Source organism: Melopsittacus undulatus, chromosome 6, assembly GCF_012275295.1.
Source record: "Melopsittacus undulatus isolate bMelUnd1 chromosome 6, bMelUnd1.mat.Z, whole genome shotgun sequence".
NCBI classification, from domain to species: Eukaryota; Metazoa; Chordata; class Aves; order Psittaciformes; family Psittaculidae; genus Melopsittacus; species Melopsittacus undulatus.
The window spans coordinates 6,263,207-6,279,448 of record NC_047532.1 but is presented as its reverse complement, the minus strand read 5'-3'; the positions used below and the strand labels follow the sequence as shown (position 1 = coordinate 6,279,448).

Here is a 16,242-nt window from a genome sequence, read left to right as displayed (position 1 = left end):
TGTATTTTGGCTACAAATGTTGTCTCTTGTAATTAGCTGAAGAAAATTGTGTCCTAGCTGTTGTTTATAAATAGCAGCAAGCCATAGAGAGATGGTGGAGAGGGAAAAATACAATATGTCTCCCACTTGACCCCTCTCAGATGCCGCATTATCCATGTTTGTGCACTGTAGCAGGGGAGGTAGAAGGCTAGAGCACTGGTTGTGTTTGTCTGAACTTAGAATCATAGAATCATAGAATAGTTAGGGTTGGAAAGGACCTTAAGAACATCCAGTTCCAACCCCCTGCCATCGGCAGAAACACCTCACACTAAACCATATCACCCAAGGCTTCATCCAACCTGGCCTTGAACACTGCCAGGGATGGAGCATTCACAACCTCCCTGGACAACCCATTCCAGTGCCTCACCACCCTCACAGTAAAGAATTTCTTCCTTATATCCAATCTAAACCTCTGCTGTTTAAGTTTTAACCCATTACCCCTTGTCCTGTCTTGCCTTGAACAGCAAGATCTGCCTGGCTGGGCTCTTACTAATCATCTTTCTTGCAGGTCGTCAAGACAATTGGTCTAAGAGAGGTCTGGTTTTTTGGACTTCAGTATCAGGACACCAAGGGCTTCTCAACATGGCTGAAGTTGAACAAAAAGGTATGTTTGCTCCGAGCTTTCACTTGGCCTGGGTTCCCTTCTCTTGGAGTGCAGGGGCAACTTCAGTCTCTTTGCTTCTGTCAGGGATCTGGTCTTGCCTCTCCATACCCCTGGAGTACCATAAGAGTAGTGCGTTGGTGTTGCCTTCCTTCAGTCTATGCACCCCCTCCCCAAGATACAAGGAGTCACGGTGTCTGACCTGATCCTCCTGCATCTAGTCCTGCTTGTTATCCAGGCAGATCCCTTATCCTTTCTGTTAATGTGCTGATGTGGTGCTCATGTGAGCATCTTGGAGAGAAACCTGGAAAGTAACTTACCTAGCACTGATCATAACTAGTGGCTTGTCTAAAGTCCCGTGGCAAGAGGTGATGAGGTATTTGCAATAAGGGATTCAAAACCCTTGCTTTTCTGCCCATTCACTTCTGCATTGGAAAAGAGAGTTTTTCCTTTTTCCTAATGCCTGCTTGCCTTGCTGTTGTAAACCCGCTGCCCTTCACTTGGTATGTAGGCTATAAAATGTGATAACTCTGTTCCAGGTAACAGCACAGGACGTACGTAAAGAAAGCCCCCTGCTTTTCAAATTCCGTGCCAAGTTCTACCCAGAGGATGTGGCAGAAGAGCTGATCCAGGACATCACACAGCGCCTTTTCTTCCTTCAAGTGAAGGAGGCAATTCTGAACGATGACATTTATTGCCCTCCTGAAACAGCTGTCCTTCTGGCTTCTTATGCTGTCCAGTCAAAATACGGAGACTTCAACAAAGAGGTGCACAAGTCTGGCTACCTTGCTAGTGACAAACTGCTCCCACAGAGGTGAGTGAACCTGGGTAGCCTCAGATCTTTGCTTTAAAGGGCTTGGGATTCTTTGGGGTAGGAGATGTCTTGATTGGAATGTTCAGAATAAAATACAGCCTTGTTTCACTCTGAGGACTGGTGTTAGTATTCATGTAATTAAGAGCTTTCATCTTAAACATCCTATTGCTACTGAAGAAACTCTAATCAGAAGTAGTGAGAGAAGCTCCAAACCAAAATAGTTGCTACAAGGAGAAGCACAACTGAATGCAACTTGTCATTTGTCAGAAGTTTGCATACTGACCGTTGTGTCTCTAGCCTTATAATAAAACTGTATTTCCTGGAAGACCTTTGTGGGGAAAATGTGATGCCAGTGGAGTATTTAATGAAACATAATTCAGGAGTGCTGTGACTATGCATAAAGGCAGTGGCTGGTTTTAAATGTCTTGTGTGTTCTTTCTAGAGTTCTCGAGCAGCACAAGCTTAACAAGGACCAATGGGAGGAGAGGATCCAGGTGTGGCATGAGGAGCATCGAGGAATGATTAGGTAACCGATGCAGTGTGAAACTGGAGTATTTAGTGGTAAATGCTAGTGTGTAATGTATGAATGCATACAAATATCTGTGGCATGCTTCAGGAGGAGTTAGCATTCTTCAGGTTGTTCTGCTCAGTATACCCAGGTTCACATGCTTCTGCCATCTCTAGTGCACATCATCTGGCTGTTCTTGCTAAAACAAAACTGAGTTTGCACAGTTTGTTATTATCTACTAGGGTGGTGCTTGGAACCTTTGCAGCTTGTTGCTGCTCTGCCCATGTAGGAAGATAACACTCTCTTCTTCTAGTGGCTTATAGACTTATTAAATAGTATCTGCTCTCTTTTTGCATGCTGCAGAGAAGATGCTGTCTTGGAGTACCTGAAAATTGCGCAGGACCTGGAGATGTATGGTGTGAACTACTTCAGCATTAAGAACAAGAAGGGCTCTGAACTCTGGCTAGGCGTAGATGCTCTTGGACTCAACATTTACGAGCAGAATGACAGGTAGTAAACCCTCCTCTCCTCATCATTGCTTTTAGCTCCTTTCAAGTGTAAATGCATTCAAAATTAAACTTTTCTGGAATTCAGATCTTTAACTAGACTTTACAATTTCCGTTTTCTTGGCTGTGCCTTCACGCTGCCAGAATGATCCATAACATGTGCTGCTTTGGACCAAAACATATAGGAAACTGCCAAATGCTATTAAGGTAGTTTTAGTTGTGTCCCTAGTCTTCCTGCCACAGATGCATTCTTCAGTTCTGTTTTCCATTAAAAAAGTGGGATTGAAAAACTGCTTATGTTTATAGTTCATTTACATGACTGATTTTGCTGATTCCAGTTGATGTAAGAGTACTGAAATATGAGGGCAGACTTGCTTGAATTTTGAGCTTTAGGTTGTAAGTCAAGAATTTGGGGCTCTTATTTCCTTTTGCTTTCTGTTTCTGCAGGCTGACACCGAAAATTGGATTCCCTTGGAGTGAGATCAGAAATATCTCATTCAATGACAAGAAATTTGTTATCAAGCCTATTGACAAGAAAGCACCAGTAAGAAGCAACATTCAAACTAGTTTTTGGTGGCTTAGCTGAATGATTAACCCCCCCCCCCCCCAGTCTCTTCATAATAGTGTTAAGGCTGACTTAAGCAGTGCTCTACTACCTGATCTGTTCAGGGCAGTATGCACCAAATGGGTCTAATGGCAGTAGGGTGATAACTGGGATGTTTCTGGCTAGGAGGGTGGAATTTTGAGTATAACCTTAAGTTGTTCAAAGTCAGTGCCAGGGAGAAGCTCTTTGCTTAGGGTCTCTGATTCTCCTAAGACTGTGTTCACATTCTCCAATAATACAATTAGGATGTGAGACACCTACATTAACATGAATGCTTCCTTTGCAGCTGGCTTTAGTAGTGCCTGGGATGGTCTCTTGCAGTTTTTCACCTTGCTTGAAGCTGAAGCTTCAGGTTATTTTGTGGGGTTTGCTGGGAGAGCGTTTCCTTGCAAATTTAGACTGAATGTAATTGGTTTCATCTGTAAGGTTTATTAATTTCCTGCATCAGCTGATACCTTTTGTTGATTCTTGTTGCTTTGCTGCTTGGAAGCAGTTCCCTGCCACTATTGCTCCTTTTTAATAGAACAGTTATTTATCCATTAGACATAATGCTTAACATCCTTTCTGGCCTAAGACAAAACATTACACTTGGTGTGGCTGGTCAGAAGGTTGCATTAAGTTATTGTGTGGGAAGAAAGGTGGGAAAAGTCATAGTCTCAGTGTGCCTGGTAAGACAGCTCCTGATAATGTTTGTAATGAAACTGTGAAGCCAAGTTGCTGTGTACTTTGTGCTAAGGATGCTTTACAGTGAAACCCAGCACACTGTAACAACAAGCTGGGCACTTACACCCTGTATGTATTTCTTGGATTGAAATTCATTCCTGAAAGATAAGTGTTTAACTACCAATGAATTGGATGCCATTAAGAAAACTTGGTGAGCAGTTCCAGAGAGCTCAGGGTCTTGTAGCATATTGCATATACAGGGGGTTCCTTATGCTAAAAGAACAGGTCTAATGCTGCCTTTTTCTTGTCCCAAGGACTTTGTATTCTATGCCCCTCGGTTACGGATTAACAAACGAATCTTGGCACTTTGTATGGGGAACCATGAGCTCTACATGCGCAGACGTAAACCAGATACCATTGAGGTGCAGCAGATGAAAGCACAAGCTCGGGAAGAGAAGCATCAGAAACAAATGGAGAGGTTGGTAGGGTTCTGAGTAACCTGGACTTGGTTGACCACTGCACAGTAGCATTATGTGGTATAAATTGCTGGCAGCACCAAAAATAGTGCAGGTTGCTTTGTGCTTCAGTAGATCTTACTGGGATGATGGAAATGGCATGTATCACAAATGTGACCCACAGTCTCTTCCTTGGAATTAAAGATTTGCCTGTCCATTTGACAAGACTAATGTGGATCTTGATATAAGGAGCTTTCCCTTATAGCATTGCTGTTACCAACTTGTCATTGAGATAAATGCCAGCAGAGTGTTTTCTTTTTGCACTGCTATAAAGGGGCACGTGTGGAATAAAATTCATAAGCTGTGTGCTGCAGTGCACATCTCTTGGTGCTTATGGCTTTACTAGGAGTGCTCCAATCTGGGTAGCTGTTAATTTGAAATGGCTTTATGATTTTTCTCTTAACAGAGCCCTGCTGGAGAATGAGAAGAAGAAGAGGGAGTTGGCAGAAAAGGAGAAGGAGAAGATTGAACGTGAGAAGGAAGAGCTAATGGAGAGACTCAAGCAAATTGAGGAGCAAACCAAGAAAGCTCAGCAAGGTAACATGAAATGTTCCAGTATTTCCTTAGATGCATAATCTGAGTGAGAAGGGTGTAGTGAGAAGAGTGTAGCTATGAGCATCTTGGCTGTTTTGCTCTCCAGTATTGTGTACTAACTGGTGTTAGGGTCCTGATTTATCGTTCCAAAGCTAAATGTAAGCCTTCTGTATACAGCTGGTGAAATAAGACTTGCATTAGAGATGAGTGGCAGCCAAGGTGACTCTTTGGCAGCAAGGGTACCTTGCAGTTGTTAATGTGCTGGCTGGAAGCTTTGTCCCAGCATGTACATAAGGAAAGGGAATTAAAATGTAGCTGGGGTAACACCAGCCAGTACTCTGCTGGTGGGATTACTGTCTGGTTGCTCGGCCAGTGTTACAGTGTGATATTGCTCAAGCAAATACTGTATGCTTCTGTCTTCCAAGGTTGACATTTTTGGAATGAGTACTTCCTCACAAATGAATTGGGCAAGTAATCTATTAGTTTTGCATAGGCCTGTCTCTTAGCCTTCCATCTCTAGTTGCAATATGAAGGAGATGAAAGGGAACAGTTGCTTCCATCTCTCCTTTACTTGAGGGAAAACCCTCATCCAGGCCATAGATGTAAAGGCACCTTCCTCTTCTACTGTTATTCTTTACTTGATCTCTTCAAACGTTCTCCCCTATGCTTTCAGAACTGGAAGAACAAACCCGCAGAGCTATGGAGCTGGAACAGGAGAGGAAACGAGCTCAGGAGGAAGCAGAGAAACTGGCTAAAGAACGTAGAGAAGCAGAAGAGGCAAAGGAGGCCCTATTGAAAGCATCCCACGATCAACAAAAGACCCAGGAACAGCTGGTAAGTGTGTGAACTGAAAATTGGATAGGGAGAATAGTGACAGGGTAAGCATCTAAGCTCTTCAAGCAAACCAGGCTATGAATATAGTAAGGAAGCATACTCTGATTCCTTAATTTATAGCCTCAAGCAGATGGTCTTGTACCTGAATGCAAGTTCATTTGTACAGTAAATATGAATTGTGCTCTTTTCCTTTTTCATATGTGATGCTGAGGAGAGTGTAGAGCTCACTAATTCCTTTTCTTGTGGTTTTGTTTTCCCTTGCATCATGGAGATATTGGTTGGACTGAACTTTACAGAAACAGTTTCTTATTGGAAAGATGATGGAGATACTGCTTTTAGTCAGGACTTTGACTGAATGTTTTATTTAGCACGTACTTTGGTTCTGTCCCCACCAAAAGCCTTTCTTTTGCAGGCTGCTGAGATGGCAGAACTCACAGCTAGAATCACACAGCTGGAGCTGGCCAGGCAGAAGAAAGAGAGCGAGGCCCACGAGTGGCAACAGAAGGTAAAATAGAATCTGGGCAAACAGCAGTACTTTTTATGGAGCTGCTCTTCCTTCTGTGTTGTGACCCAAACTACTACACTAGAAAACACTAGTCTGAATGTCTTCGAGCTTGAGGCCCTTGTAAATACCCAGCTTTACTTTTCTTGATGGAATGACTGCCATTCTAACTCCATATAGCAATACTTTGACTAATCATGCCTATAGCTCATTTTCAATGAATTAGAAGCATTCTTCAGAACTCAGAAATGTTAGCAGGAAGCTTTGCAAATGATTGTGGCTGAGTAGCAATGGACCATAGTGCCTTAGTGGCAAGTCTTCCTGTTGTAAGCACTGAGTAGTGTTTCTATGTGCTTCTGCAAGAAGACTCATACACTCAGGATTATATTGGCTAACTCAGTGGCATGTCCTGCTGCAGGCACAGATGGTGCAGGAGGACCTAGAAAAGACCAAAGAGGAGCTGAAGACTGCCATGAGCACCCCTCACGTCACTGAGCCCATGCACGCTGAGAATGAGCATGATGATGAGCAGGATGAGAACGCAGCAGAAGCCAGTGCTGAGCTGCGGTCAGAGGCCACCATCAAGGACCGCAGTGAGGAACAACGCACCACTGAAGCGGAGAAGAACGAACGGGTCCAGAAGCACTTGAAGGTAAGGAGTCACAGCAGAGAGGGTGTGTGTCTGAGGGCTGCTTCTAGCTGTGTTACCAGTAATTGCAGCTGGTATTTACTGTATTTAAAAGAATAAAGGAAGGGGTGAAAGAGGGATGGTTGTGATCTTGTCAGATAGCCGCTTAACCACTGCGCAAAGAGGCAGATCTTGTCTCCTTGACTTCCATTTCACTGTGAGTAGTGAAGCATTTTCAAGCAGTGCCAAAAAGCAGCATCTGTTGGATGCAGTGTGCTTGCATGAGTCTTGCCAGCCATCTGACAGCTGTTCATAACCCTGGATGCAATGAATTGGAGAACTTGGTCCAGTTCCTATCAAGCAGCTGTCTGTAACTGTCCTGTGTGTCTGGGTTGCATTACAAAACCCTGAAAGCAGCTCACTAGGGCTCAGGATGGAGAGGTCAGTGCTGTGCCGCTTTCCCGTATGGAACTCTGGTGTTCTGGTGTTGACTCCAAGCTTTTTGTTACACTGCCTTGTAGTTGCCTGATTTGCATCAGGCTTTGCTTGTTCTGCATCATGCTGTGATAGTTATGCACAGCAAAGTGATTATCTTCTGCATCAAGCTGCTTTTGTGATAGAAGCCTTGTAACTGCTTGCATCCTGCAAGATGCTCTTGTCTTTAGGGGTCCCTCCATTTCACTTTTTGAAGTACATGGGTGATAGACTGCCTGATGGCTTCTACCTTCAAATGCCAGGGAGAGATATTAACAGCTCCATATAATCACAGGGTTGGAAGGGACCTCTTGAGATCATCTAGTCTCACTTCCTTGCTCAAGCAGGGTCAGCTGGAGCAGGTTGCCTGGAGCTGTAAACATTCAGGCTTAACTGTTTCTATAGATACTGACTCTTTTGGAGGGTCAGTAAGAAACCTCCTTGTCCAGTTTTGTGTCTGGTATGTGCTAACCCATTGCTATCTGCTTCCCTTCTCTGAAGGCTCTTTCCTCAGAGCTGGCAAATGCTCGGGATGAAACCAAGAAGACAGCCAATGATATGATCCACGCTGAGAACATGCGTCTAGGCCGAGACAAGTACAAGACCCTCCGTCAGATTCGGCAGGGCAACACCAAGCAGCGCATCGATGAATTTGAGTCCATGTAAACTCTCCCTGCACCTGCTGCCCTGCACTCTCTTCTCCTCTCTTTCCCATCCTCTCCCATCATTCACTCCTAATCGTGCTACGCTGGAACCACTACAGAAGAGTGACCATGGTCTTATTTATCAAGTTTTGGGCAAATGCTGGAGTTAAGCAACAGAAGAAAGAATAGTATTTACATCTTCCTGGGGTGGCTTGTTGAAGCAAAGATGTACTGGGGCAAATCTGAAATTGCTTGGCTTTGGGTAAAGTCTCACTGCATGTAGTTTTGCATTCCTTACTGAAGTGGCTGTGTTGCTGTCCTCTCCCGCTGGGTGAAGAGGCCAGCAGATGCTTTCACTGAATTATGTACAGTAAAGTGCTAAGTTTGACACTGTGCCTTCCTACTAACTTGTGCAAGCTTCAGTATTAAGCTTAGTAGCCAGGGTCTGAATTTCTGATGATACAGGGTCTGAATCATGTAGTTGAGAAGGGGAGGATGGAGCTTGGGAAGAAGGGTTAGAGATAAATACGGACTTCCTAAAAGACCAAAGCTTTTGTCCTTCAAACATAAGCAGACCAAACAGATTCTGTGTTGTTCCTGCTGGTGTTGTCTTTATTGTTTAATGATGGAATTTTGAATTTCTAATCATGCAGAGGCCTTTGGAATATTTCCACTGATGCAGTGTGGTTTGGAGCCTTGAATTCCCTGCTTTCCAGAAGTTTTGTCTCTGGTAAATGGCTTTGTTCACTGTCATTTGTCTGACTTGAATGTAACCAGTGAGGCAGAGATAGCTAAAAACCACTGCCTTCTTTTTGGGTTTGCCAATGGAAACCTAAAGGGGTAGGTAAAAAAAGGACTGAAGACTGAACATTTTTGTAGCTGTATTTTCCCATTCTGAACCAGGATATTTCTAGTCCTGTGAATACAAGTTCAGGTTTTTCCATAAGAGGCCTTTTTAACACATAGTCATTTGTGCCTTATGACTGTGTTTAGTTCTACTGTGGCTCAGATATCTTTAGTTTAAACTAGATGCAATCATGAAAATTGATCAGCAGCTGGGGACCAAAAAATACTCTTACCTGGGTCATGTACAAGACTATATCTGTCTTCCTGGCTTCAAGCAGCATTTGAGGTGAGAGGATCCTGAGATACTTGTCCAATTGCTGCCTTAATCCTCACTAGCATTCTGCCAGCTCCCTGACTTGAGTGCTTTTCCTTCCCCAGAAGGATGCTTTGCCCCTTTGTAGCTTTGAGAACAGAAGGCTTTGTCTGTTAGAAGTGGTTGTGAGACTGGTCCCAAGAGCCATGTGTACCAGTTATTGTATTACCCATCACCTCCTGTCTTCCAAGCTATCCATGCTGTAGCTAGCCAGAATCCTTCCTGCCATTTCTGGGGAGGAAACAGCCATGTACGCTCAGGGTTGAATTGGATATTTGCCTTGATCCTTCATAGAAGGAAATGTAAACCTTCGGAAGAGGCCTCTTAAGAATGGATTCCACCTACAATGGAGTCCTCCTTTGCTTTGCCCTCCTTGGGTTAGCCTGTCTCCATAGGAGGTCATCAGGCTAGCCTGTGACTTACTTTCTTGCCTAGCATGATCCTAAATCTTGTGACTTTCTCAGTTTTATGGATTCCCCCTTTGTATGGTATCACTGCTAGTGGTGATAGAAGGAAAACATCTGAATGTTGGAGCGTTTTCAGCTCCTTGCTCTATGGGAAAGGTAAAGGGGGACTGTGCCAAAAAGAAATGTTCCTGATAGTGTTAATAAACTGCAGTATTTCCCCAAGGATTCCTTGGGCTGTTGGATTCAACCTTACCAGTGCTGTATTATGTTTTGGAAGCAATACAAGTCTGTGTGGAGATCCATACAAATGCCAACCAGCCAACCTCTGTTAGGAGCATAGCTTAGCATGTTCCTAACCCTGGATGCCTTTGGAACATCCAGGGAGGTCATGTAGAAGCCCCCTTCTCTTCCCTGGACACAACATGGTTTTGGGGGATCACGACATGGTTGGCCAAAGTAGTTTGAAACCCACAAATGAAAGATTGCAGTTAATTTGTTGGAACTGATGGGTGTATTTCTGTACTGAAGGGTTACTGGCACTGGCTCTATGTGAGTCTCATTACTGGGGGAGCAGACAACCTTTACACTTCTGTTTTGGTGCTTTAAAGCTGGTTCTCAGCACTTCTGCTCTGTCCATTGCAACTGTTGATGCATTTTGGGGTGAGAAAAGCCTTTATTACATTTTAGCAGCTTCCTAACAAGCTGACGTATGGTGCCTGGAATATGTGTTCAAATAATAAACCAGTAAACCTTTTTTGCTCTGGGTCACACCACACTGCTGAGATCATGTATTATGATGCTGGCATGACTTCTGTTTATAGGGTTTTTTAATCGTTCTGATTCCAAATGGTCCAATATAGGAATAGAACGGCTTGTGCCAGTGAGTCTACTTAACTCTTTGTAGTTGTTTCAGCCCTGCCTTCTTCTTAACCAGTATTATATTCCAGTGGTATCTAATGATATTTGATTTCAATACTTCTAGCTATGCACAATTAGAAAATATTAGTCCTGGGATGGAGGCTATGGTTGTGGTCCTCCTTCCCTTGGAAATGTATACTGTATTGTAAAGAAATGATATTTTGCAAGAAAACTAATGTAAGAAGCTTTCAGTATTATGGTGAGATTTGTAGACACGGTTTTTTATTTGTTAGAATACAGTGAATTGTTCTTCTTCCTCTCCATGTTCCAGTTTCATTGGATAACTGCTCCTCTTGGGGATGGGGGAAGTACTTTATCAAATGTTTGCCTGGCTTGGTTTTTGGTGTTTTTTTTCCTTGTTTTATTTTTTTTGGTTGCTGTAAATTATGTTTTTGACCAGTCTTTTTACTGGATTATAATAAAACATCAGTTCCTTAAGGTTATGGAGTAATTCATGGGTCCATGTGCTTATCTGCAGACAGAACCTTGGTATTAAGGCATTTTTTTTCCTGTTTGGAGGAGTTGTTAAAATCCATACCCTTTTCTTCCTAAAGTGCCAATAAAGTTCAGAGAAATTAAACAGATGGTGTCTGGCTGGTTACTTAAGGCATGCTTTGAGCGTGGTGCTCTGTCTCCAGGCTAAACCGGTCTTCCATGTGGTTCCTGAGAGGTCAGCCTTGTAGCACCCTTGCAAATAAGGAGATCTTACATCCTGAAAAGCAACAGCTTGACTAACATCCCTTTCCCTGCCTGGAAATTCATGTTTCTTTGTAGAGACAGAGTCTATATATATATATATATATCTATATTTTATATAGATATAAATATATATATATATACATATATATATTTTATATAGATATACAAAAAAATTATATTGTGTTTAACTTGCAAATGGAATGGTCAAATGGAGGAGGAACTGCTGCTGGAACTTGCCACCAGTGAGTGCCTACCATGCCCCTTCCATGCCCATTAGCTTACACAGCAAGGTTAGTATGCAGAGCGTGGCTGGTCCTCGATGATGCTGCTTGCCTCCAGCATCCTCCTGGGTCTGTCTTGCCCTGACCCTGTACCAGGGATTTAAACCCTATTTGTTTTGCAGCTACCTTACTGTGACTATCTTATCTCTACCTGTTTTCCTGAGGTCTCAGGGTTGGATCCAGTGATTTCAGAGCACAGCTACCTTTCTACTAATGAACTGTGTGGTTTTTCTGTGTAGCTGCTTCCTATGTGGTTGTGAAGAGGGGCTTTGCAGAGCCTCTGCACTGCAGAATGAGACAGAGATTTCATCAGCACATGTTAGTGCTCAGAGATCTGGAGCTAGGGGAGAAAGCTCAACTTGTCTATAAACAAATCATGAAGTGTGGACCAATGGATACTTCTGCAATCCCCACCAGGCATGGCATGGATCCAGCTTCCATAGGTGGGGTTTTGTTCCTTCCAGGATTTCAAACTCCTGAACACCAGTGGAGGAATTGCATGTGTGCTTCAATGCTACTGCAGCCTTCAAGTGAAGACTGCATTGATCTGGGAACGTTGCTTTCACAGCTGGGGTTCTTTTGGCTTTTATGGCCCTTGCTTCTCAATGGTCCATATCTTTGAGCTCATGCTTAAATTTCTGGAGTCTCTGGGGCTTCTGCTTGCAGCTGGATTACTTTTCTGCTGGAGTGGCCTGGCTTTCATGGCATTCCTTTGCACTTCCATTTCTTCAAAGACAAACTGAATACAGATATAACTAACAGGAGAATTGGCAAGCCTCCTAAAGCAAAGCATTAAAGGCTGATCAGTGCCTAAGTGAATATCCAGTACCAAGTTATGGGTCTCTGGAAGTTAATAGTGATTTAAGATGGACATTCTCAGGCAGAATGAAGTGGGTATAAGGAAAAGTAGAGGAAAGAATGAGTAGAGGTTAAGGAAAGAGTAGTGCAGAGGCTGCAAGAAGGGACATTGGGAGCTCCTGGAAGGGGCTGTACTTCCACCTTCTGTTGGGAATGCACTTCCTGAGTAGTTGTCAATACAGCTTTCTGATGAGCAGTTCTAGTTGGAAAATTACAAGCACCCATGACTCCTATTGTCTGTGGTTGTGCATCATCTTTTAAAGCCAGGCCTGATCTTCAATCATCAAGATTGAGTGAAGGGTCAAGGGGATGTAGGATATACTGCTCTTGAACTGGGAAGTTACGGTGAAGGCTGTCTATACCTCACATGGAGCAGTGGTGCCCTCCCATCCATCTCTGAAGCATCCTTGACTGCCTGAAGGAGAAGCATCTACAAGTGAAGGCCTTGGCTGGGGCAATGTAACTTCTCAGTGGCCTTCACCCAGCCAGGCAGCAGCTGCATTGCCAGAGGTGGCTGCTGACAAGAAGCCCTGTTGTGGATTTGTGTTGGCTCCTTGTTGCAGTGTGAGCTCCCCTCTGCCTGCATCACTGCCCTCTTGCTTCCAGTGGGGAAAGTTTGCCCCTTGCTCCTTCACTGTGGTGATCCTCAGAAGGCTGCTGAGCATGGAGAGAATGGTCAGAGTGGTCAGATGGTCCTCTTGTTTGAGACATAGAACCTGAGGCACATTTACAAGTCTCCCCTAAGCCTCCAGCCTCCATGAGGCAGTATCTAAGACCTGGGTCAAACACTTGAGTCTCGAGCACTGATTTGGTTAAATGCTCCAGTATTGGAGCAAATGGGTGGTCATTTGCTTGCCTGATGACACCCGTTACCCTTTCTGCATATGCTGCGGGTTGCTCATGGACAGAGGCTGGGTGGTTTCTGACCTGTGTGTGAATCCTGTTTCTTTACTCTCCTGCTCTTATGGCTGCTTTGCTGCAGGACAGGCTGCCCGTTCTGATGCTTCCTGCTCCTTCTGATTCTCCTTCATAGAGAAACTTCTTCCTCCCTGTATTTATCAAATAGATCAAATCTTATTATTTTAATCTGCTTTCAAGGAGGCAGCAGGCTAATACTGTAGTTTTAAACCTCCCATCTAGGGTCTCTTGGGTGCCACGAGGTGTAGAGAAGAGCTCTTCTGGTCAGAGCTGTTTGCACAGAGCATCTTCAGCTTGAAGGAACTGATGCAAGCCTGCCTTGTTCCTATGTGTTTGCTGAGCCAGCCCATGGAAAGACTGAAGCTTAACAGTGGTCAGAGGGGCTGGGGCTGGTGTCTCTGCAATCTGAGTGTGCTTCTGCCTGCGGAGGGCTGCAGTGGCACCAAGGAACTTCTCATTAGATCTGTGCAGTGCTGGCTTCAATCTGTGTGCTGCTTGTGCACAGATCAGGAGGAGTTAATGGCACCTTGTAGGTGTCTGTCCAACAAACTTGGGTGAGACTCCCTGGGCTGGGGAGAGAGGTGAGTGTAAATTGTGCTTTGTGTGATGCGGAAGAACAGGGACAATGTATTTCAAGCTAGAAAACCACTTCCTTCCCAGCATGTGCTAACACATCACTAGACATGTAGGCACAGCCACTGTGCTGGCAGCAGAGTGTGACCTGCCAGTGAGCAACATGAGGGACAGGGGTTGTGCACCCATGGGCACGCTGATGGAAAACTGGCTGCTGCCAACCTGTGGAACAGAGCTAAAGGCTCATTTCAGCCGTGTCTGTCCTGCCCATAACGCGTGTGTCAGTCTCCAAACCAACATTTTGAGTGCTTTTTTCAAAGCAAGTTTTTTTTGTGTAGTTGGAGTTTGTTTCTTGTGGGTCGGAGGGGTGGTTATGTGAAAAGCTCTCTGGTTTTGTGTCCTGGGCTAAATGAGCACTGGTTTAGTCTGGAAAGGCCACGTTTACCTCTAGGCTTGCTGTTAGATGGAGCAGGGGAGAGGAGGGAAAGGGAGATCTTACTTCTGTCGTTTCTCCCCTGTTTCAAAGACCATAAAACAGGCTATCCAAACTCAGCATGACTTTTTCCTACCCCAGCAGGATTGTTTCTGCTTCCGTCAGAAGGCAGTTGTCCCCTTCTCTGCTTCTTACCTCCCTGCAGGACTGGATATGATGCTCTTGAACCTGAGTTCCATCTGTATTGGCCCCTCTCCCATTGGGTAGCATTGACCTGTCCCTTGCTGTGCTCCGAGTTCCCGGCAAGGAGAGAGGTCAGTGCCAGGCAAACACACAAATGTCCTTGCTGTGAAAACTGCTGCACATATATCTCGAGTATCCCTCAATTCAAGGTTTGCTGGAGAGATAAGATGCTTTGTGGTTTGTTTGGATGTGCTGTGGCCCTTTTCCTTGCATCTCTCATGGCAAGCCTTGCTTTCCTTCTACTGAACTGACTGGGGGAACTGGGCTGCCTCCTGCATCTCTGTAGTGCCTGAAAAGCAAAGGCAGGAATAGGCAGTGTCTCAGCTGCAGAGGCTGCACAGGGTGAGTTTTAAATCCAGAGGGGAGCTGCAGCCCAAGAATTTGGGTTTGAAGGATGAAGTATTTGGGGCAACTTGCAGGAACCTGGACAAGCTTACCTGAGAGTGAGGGGCCACAAAGCAGGGATGCTGGCCAGAGCTGTAGTCAGCTAAAACAAGCTGCTTGCCTCGCTGCCAGCTCTCTTCTGTGATAATGGCAAGGGTAGGAAGGGAAACCTTCAAAGGATATGATTGAAATGAGGAATTTTTCCATTAACTCCAGTCAAAGGGTGGAATTGGAGAAGGGCATGAATGGAGCAGTCTCGTGTGCACCCATGCCTGCTGCATAGCATCCCTGACTCAGCATTGCACCCCTGCCCTGCTGCTCCCAGTAGTGTACTATGGGTACCTCTCAGCAGACAGCAGCTCTCACTGGCTTTGGACTTGAGGGTAGCATCACTGGATTAAAATCCTACTGATACTCAGTGGTTTGTCCTGTGCTCACAGAGCTCTTGACCTGAACAAAACCTGAGGGGCAAATCCTGCAGCAGACAAAAGTGCTTGTGGGATGAGAAGGGGCAGGCATGAGGATGCCACAAGGCTGTGATTGCTGGTTGCCCAGACTATTGCATATTGAGCTGGGAAGTGTCTCCTTGCTCCTTTTGTTGAATATGGGTGACTTTGGTCAGTGATGCACTGCAGACACGATTCCAAGTTATCTCGGATCCTGCCCCAGTGTAACACAGGGACTGCATGTTCCTTTTGTATGTGTCCTCTCATGGGAGCAGTAATGCCCAGCCTGCACTTGGAAAATAGGAGTGAGTCAATATGAAGTATTTGTGCTGCTTTATCAGGTGCATAGTGAACAGAGGGAAGTAGATGGGTGGCTTTGGGAACGGGATTTCCCCCTAAGAGTTTTCTTTTTCCTTTTTTAATCCTTTATGCATTGCCTATGAGTTTCTCTCCATTGAAGCTATCTCAGTTATGTGTTGGAATGCTTGGATGCTTGCCTTTCAGACTTTATTGGACTGAAGAATAGCATTCTCTTCCCCGCTTATGGAAAACACTTGCACTCCTTAATGCCTTTGATGCTTTTCTCAGACAGCTTTGGCATCCCTTTCCAACCTGAAAGCTTTGAGTGGAAAACTTTCGTTTTGGGGTGAAAAGCCAAAATTTTCCTATTATTTTAAACAATATGAATCCCATCTGTGTGCATGTGTAGGGGAACATTGTCCAGCCAGTTCTCAGTCTTATACTGTGGTTTCTCTCTGCTTTATGGATTGATTTTTGAGAGTCGAGTTGCAAAGCTTTTTACTTATACCAGCTACTAATACGTTATTGCATTAACTTGATTAAAGCAAACATCCTACTGAATGGTGAGCTGTTAAATTGGTATTAGGGTATTTGGGCTCTTGAGATGAGAGGTGTTCTCAAGCTCTACAAAACCTGGGAACTGAAACTCTCTGCTGCTGTATTTTGGTCCTCGGGGCAGCCTGATCTACTGTGGAGAGCAGGGTAGACTGAAGTAGTGACAGCATTTCTGGGAATGAATTGGTGAGTGTTCTGCAGA

The 16,242-nt window shown here is 44.5% G+C and overlaps 1 protein-coding gene across 2 annotated transcripts in view; it reads left to right on the top strand.

The window, feature by feature from the left end:
* The window catches only part of MSN (moesin), a 42,021-nt gene extending 31,094 nt beyond the window's left edge, over positions 1-10,927 (top strand). The window contains exons 3-13 of one of the 2 annotated variants that reach the window (XM_034063752.1): positions 548-643; positions 1,180-1,454; positions 1,897-1,980; positions 2,326-2,472; positions 2,916-3,012; positions 4,050-4,213; positions 4,657-4,787; positions 5,458-5,618; positions 6,031-6,123; positions 6,539-6,772; positions 7,724-10,927. In XM_034063752.1, coding sequence (XP_033919643.1) covers positions 548-643; positions 1,180-1,454; positions 1,897-1,980; positions 2,326-2,472; positions 2,916-3,012; positions 4,050-4,213; positions 4,657-4,787; positions 5,458-5,618; positions 6,031-6,123; positions 6,539-6,772; positions 7,724-7,888 — 1,647 coding nt within the window. In that variant the 3' untranslated portion in view covers positions 7,889-10,927. The remainder of the gene's footprint in view (positions 1-547; positions 644-1,179; positions 1,455-1,896; positions 1,981-2,325; positions 2,473-2,915; positions 3,013-4,049; positions 4,214-4,656; positions 4,788-5,457; positions 5,619-6,030; positions 6,124-6,538; positions 6,773-7,723) is intronic. The other variant, XM_034063753.1, reaches the window with a different exon arrangement.
* The last annotated feature ends 5,315 nt before the right edge of the window (positions 10,928-16,242 follow it).